Here is a 6,029-nt window from a genome sequence, read left to right as displayed (position 1 = left end):
ACACTGAGGTGGCTGGTAGGCAACTTTAGCCTATACTGTATATTAAAATACTTAGTGTAAATCCTTTAGTTTAATGAAGTCGACTGAACAATCCTCTCTTGTAATACTGAAGTCTACCACCAGGTTGTGACAAGGAGCCACTTCAGCTCACAAGAAACATCTAAACTTGTGCCATTTCAGATGTGTTTGATTACATTGGAGCCTACAACTCTCCTCGTGATTTTATTGACATTTTCTGAGTACTCAAAATTACAGTAAGAGTCTTGAGTGTGACTTAACAAAAATAACAATACCACATTACTGCACTTTCGTTAGGACTCATTTAACCACCATAGTAAAAGAGAAAAGTTTGAACAGTTTTGTACAATAACATTGCGAGGCATTAGGTACATAAAACATGTATTTGGGAAAAAAACACAATTACCAAACCACTTAATAAAAGGCAAACAGATAAAAGATACAGCAAATATCTCTGTCCTTTAAATACAGTGGTAGCCTATCTGTTACAGCTAAATGTTTTTTCATGATGGGTTAACCATGCTGCCCCTGCTGTAGACGTCAAACTCTTTGAAGTGCAGGTAACCTTTCAGCCTGGGAGGAAGAGGAAGGAAGTTGATGAAAACTGAGGCTTTCAAGCGCAGGCGACTGAGATGCTCCCTTATCCGCAACCGACACAGGTGCTTCAGGCTCCGTGCATTACCTGTGTGAAAATATAGTAATTTAAGTCAACGAATGCACATGAGGTCATCAATAAACTTTGGCTCATGGTTGAAGTATATCTAAAGTGGGATAATGGAAGTTCTTACTTTGAATGTGACAGATCTCCGGCCACTGTTTCTGCTCCTTCAGGGTGTCCTTCAGTTTGGTGCAGAAAGAGACATGGTCGGTGTAGTCTAGCATGATCCGCACCACTTGAGCAGATAAGTGACTAAGCCAGGTCACTGTTATCACCTCACAGAACTAGAACGAGACAAACAAAGATATATATGGCAGTCAAAGTGAAACTTTGAAAGAAAGTGTTGCACCGCTGGCTGCCCTGTGGAATTCATTCATATCTTTTTCTTTTCTTTAAACCACTTTCTCTCCGACAAGCTTCGCCTCACCACCATGTCTTTGATGACAGAGGTTGTCCAAGGAGCGTAGTCATGGGAACTGTCCCCATAGGGACAGTCAAAGCAACGCTTCACATCATATCCATGGTTAAGAATCATTCTCAGCATGACCTCATCTTTTAAGGCGTACTGCAACGCTGAGGGGAAGTGAGTGGTGTTGACACGGGAGTAGTAGTTTACATTTGCCCCAGACTTCAGCAATGTGTTAATCAGTTCATAGTTGCCCTGTCTCAGAGCCACCTGCAAACAGTTCATAGGATCCTGGTTCACCATTGCCCCAGCCTTTAAAAGCAAGCGGGTGCACTGAAGATCATTGTTGGACACTGCAAAGAATAGGGCAGACCGCCGGTCATCATCGTAGGTATGGCGCACCCTTTGGTGCAGCATGAAGTTTGGATCATAGCCAGCTTTGAGCAGCATCTCCACACAATGGGAATGTCCCCCGGCAGCTGCTGAGTGGAGAGGACTCATCCCACTTTCCTTCACGGCGGCCAGCTCCGTCACAGGGATGAGGCGCTCCAGGGCCCTGTCAAAGAGGAGTCCTCGTTAAGTGACATGACAGTGGTTAAAACTCTCTGGGAAAAGTGTGAACACTAGATGTTGTAACATATAGATGTTCCTCACAGTATATGACCATGGTAGGCCACACGGTGAATTGGCAGGTGCTTGCTGTACAGGGGTATGTTGGGATCAGCTCCATAGTCCAACAGCAGGGAGATTATGTCCGGGTGTCCTGATGATGCTGCATCAAACAAGACAGGGCCTGACTCGGATTCACACCGCACATTGGCTCCTGCAAAATTAATAGACATTTTAGGGTTACAAAATTGTTATTTATTAGTAATTATTAGTAACGAATTAAAGCAGCATGATACAATGAATACTGTAAATTATTATGACACAAAGGCAGTAATCCTCATAGCCTTTTATGAATTATTTTTCCAGCTTTTCTGAAAATCCAAAATGATAATAATTTCTTTATCCTTGAAAAACTTGTACTTTTGATACTTCAAGTACATTTTGCTGATACTGTTTTTTAAATCCCCTGTTAACCGAAATCCTCATATTCCTTCAAACTGTTTTTTGGTGAGTTAGTTGCATGATAGTAAGCATCTGAAAAGAGTTGGGCATATTAATCAATCCAAATGAAAGATATTGTAATTTAAGTTTGATCAACTTTACAGAAATTTCAATTTGGATGAGTCTGGATGATATGCTCTGGTTCTTGTGACAAAATAAGTATTTGAACCAATCACAGCAGTTCTCTGCCCAAATGTTCTATAGAAACAATACATGTTGCCATGGAGACCGTTTGATACGGCCACGCCCACACAGTCTGTTTTTTAACCAAGTTTTACGCTATTTCTGAACATTTATTTTAATCCGATTTTTGCAAAAAGCCTATTGAGACACCCAACTTTGATAGCATATATTGCTTTTTACTACTCTAGACAAGGTTTCCAGAGGCTTTAAGTTAGGTATTGAATGCAGGACTTTAATTTGGACTATTTTCACAGTGTGGTACTGCTACTATAAATGATCTGAACACTTCTTCCAACACTGTCAATAAGTGAGGTTATTGGAACCCAGACCATCTGAAATATACAGTGGAGGTTAAATTACCTCATCTCATATACCTTTTTGTAAAAGGACCTCTACCACGTTCAGATGGCCCATATGTGCAGCCAGAGCCAGTGGAGTTTTCTGTTTGATGTCACAGGCATTCGGGTTGGCACCAGACTCCAGGAGCAGATAGACAAAGTTCTCCAGGCCTAAAAAGGCAGACTCATGTAGAGCTGTCCTGTTTAGAGGTCCTGTTTGGTCCACTTTGGCATTGTAGCGAAGCAATAGCGTGGCCAGGTCATATTGGTCATTCATAATAGCTTTGAAGTGATGAGCAAGAGAAATAAGAAAAAAATATATATATACTGTATATATGTATATACACTCACCGACAACTTCATTAGGTACAGCGGTTCATTTTCTTGTATAACATATACGCATATAACTAATCAGCAAATCACATGTCAGCAACTCAATGCATTTAGGCATGTAGACCTGGACGGGACAACTTATTGAGGTTGAAACCGAGCAAAAGAATGGGGAAGAAAGGGGTTTTAAGTGACTTTGAACATGGCTGAGGGTGCCAGGAGGGCTGGTATGAGTATTTCTGAAACTGCTGATCAACTGGGATTTTCACTCCAAACCATCTCTAGGGTTTATAGAGAATGGTCCGAAAAAGAAACAAATATTCAGTGAGCGGCATTTGTGTGGACGTAAAATGCCTTGTGGAAGTAAGAGGTCAGTGGAGGATGGGCATACTGGTTTGAGATGATAGAAAGTCAACAGTAACTCTAAAAAACACTCGTTACAACCAGTGTATGCAGAATACCATCTCTGAATGCAAAACAAAACCAACCTTGAAGCAGATGGGCTACAGCAACAGAAGACCCCACCGGGTGCCACTCCTGTCAGCTAAAAACAGGAAAATGAGGCTACAATTCTCACAGGATCACCAATATTGGACAATAGAAGATTGTAAAATGATGCCTGGTCTGATGAGTCTCGATTTCAATTGCGACATTCAGATGGCAGGTTCAGAATTTGGCGTAAACAACATGAAAGTATGGATCCATCCTGCCTTGCACTATCAACCATGCCATGTTCAAAGTCACCTAAACCCCCTTTCTTCCCCATTCTGATGCTCGGTTTGATTTCAGTACATTGGCTTGACCACTTCAAAATGCATTAAATTGCTGCCAAGCTTTTTGTTTTTATAAGCCATTGAACAGGTGTACCTAATATAATATATAAAACATCTTTAGATTTCTGTAAAATAAAGTGCAGTTTTGCATTCAGTTCTGGGATACCTGCCACCAAAGGAGAATCCTCCTCGTCGTTCTGGAGGTCTGGGCTACAACCGTTCTGTAACAGAAACGTTGCATTCTCTCTGAGTCCGTGAGCCACAGCCAGAAAGAGAGGTGTTTCACCCTTTATAGTTCGACACTGGACTGCACCTGGGGGTGATGCTGGAACGAAGAGCGTGAAACAACCATCAGCATGCCGTGCAGTATTTAAAAAGAGTGTGTATGGTCAAACCGATGACAACCTCGCTACCTGAGAAGGTGATCTCCAGTGTCCTTCTCTTCTCTTGCACTGCAGCCAAATGCAGTGGGATCCATCCTCGCTCATCAACTCTAGACATCATCTCCGGCTGCACTACCATTCTGTTCAGTGCGTCCTCATCACCTTTATATGAATGACAGTATATCAGAACTTATGGCCAAAAGATGATTAACAGGTTCAAGAATCCCATCAGCTTGCTTACCCTCCTTGATTGTGTTGAAAATCTCATCAGGGTCTTCACTGGGTTTCAAATCACTATTGCAAGAAATTGTACATACAAAGGATTCATATGATCAACAGGAGATACACAATGTACGGAAAGAGATTTCTAATATTGGGCGGTTAGATCTTAACCTTGGATTCAATCCTTTTAGCTCCCTATATTGAATCAGACTTTGTTCAATTATATACTGCGTTGCCTCATCTTCATCATCCAAGTCGTCGTCCGACTGATAGAAGTCATCTTCTGTCTCCGTGGTCATCTGTTAGTCCAGAAAGGTGCAACGTTGCTCTGGTGAGACACATCCATGAGGTAAACAAGACCGTACATTCAGCACAATGCAATTAAGCACTGAATAGTTGCAGTCAGTCTTTTTTCCTGTTGTTGAATTAGATGTCAGAAAGAGTTTAGGGCTCTTAACTCTACTGGCCCCTTAAGAGCAGATATGCAGATCATTTACAGTTTTTAAAGTAGCCGAGCTGAGGAAATGTTGCTAATAAAAAAAAAACCTTGGCCACAACAAGACATTTTAAGTGCTGTTAAATGACTTGGAAATCCAACAACATTACATGGACATTTAAACAGTAACAAACCAGAAAGATCAACAGGTCTTTTATATTGTACACTCCATGCTAATCAATCCAGTTTTTCCTCCAGATGCATTATTTATCCATTGCCTGGTGTTTACCTTCAGTCAAATGGCTGTGTGCTTTCGGTGGCTTTCACAACAGTAGAGCTACAGCAGTTGGCTCCTCAGTACCCACACACATACTGCAGCTATTTATATCTTTCCGACTATATATATCAGAACACGAGGTCTCCACAGTCAGCCCCTGGTGTTGACCCACTGAGCACTGCAACACCCTAATGCCAATCAGGCCATTATTTAAATAAAAAAAATATCAACTTCTTATTTTATTTTTAATATAACCTTTTGGATTTCAGAAAAATTACAGTATTTTTGATGTGTGCAATCGTGCATTATGCACATGCCAAAAAAAGTTATATTACATAAATTCCAATACTAATCGTAATGCTAATCCTGAGAACATACTCAAGTTAGTGTAAGTGTACATTTCCAAATGGCATACACATTAGTAGCTTGTGTATGAAGACATAGCAGCTCAATGTTAGGAACCAAGAGACAAGCAGTTGACAAACAGGAATAAGAAGAAGATATAAGTAGCAGCAGAGAGCAAGATCATAAAGCTTTTAGAGCAGCACCAGTTTAAAATCAAGGTTTCTAGTTTCTGTTTTTAATTTTAGAAAGGTTTTTACACTTGGCTTGTGGCCACATCACACATGACTGCAAATGTGTTCTAAATGCCATGTTACATCTTGTGAAGTGGTGTAAAACATATAAGGCATATGAAGAGTGCTTAATTAAGGAACTGACTATGAGTTACTGTACACTAGGCAGATTATGCACTGTACTGTAGGGGAGAACGGGGTAAGTAGGCACACTTTTTACTCTAGTGAGAATTGCTCATCACCTAAACATCTTTCAATAGTCATTCCTACATTAAATTGAAGCTTAAGGTGTTGGCTTGAAATGTGTACCCCTCACTTTT

The 6,029-nt window shown here is 40.8% G+C and overlaps 1 protein-coding gene across 1 annotated transcript; it reads right to left on the bottom strand.

Annotated features, from left to right (window-relative positions):
- Positions 1 to 521: 521 nt before the first annotated feature.
- asb14b (ankyrin repeat and SOCS box containing 14b) lies at positions 522 to 4,720 on the bottom strand (the record flags this gene model as incomplete). The annotated part of the gene is made up of 9 exons (XM_080030706.1): positions 522 to 700; positions 807 to 960; positions 1,104 to 1,638; positions 1,737 to 1,905; positions 2,750 to 2,995; positions 3,983 to 4,141; positions 4,230 to 4,361; positions 4,441 to 4,493; positions 4,593 to 4,720. The coding sequence occupies 9 exons, from the start codon at positions 4,718 to 4,720 to the stop codon at positions 522 to 524; spliced, it is 1,755 nt and encodes a 584-aa protein (XP_079886832.1).
- Between the last annotated feature and the right edge of the window lie 1,309 nt (positions 4,721 to 6,029).

The sequence above is a fragment of the Ammodytes marinus genome, assembly GCF_949987685.1.
Source record: "Ammodytes marinus genome assembly, chromosome: 7".
NCBI classification, from domain to species: Eukaryota; Metazoa; Chordata; class Actinopteri; order Uranoscopiformes; family Ammodytidae; genus Ammodytes; species Ammodytes marinus.
This window is presented reverse-complemented; position numbering and strand designations above follow the sequence as displayed.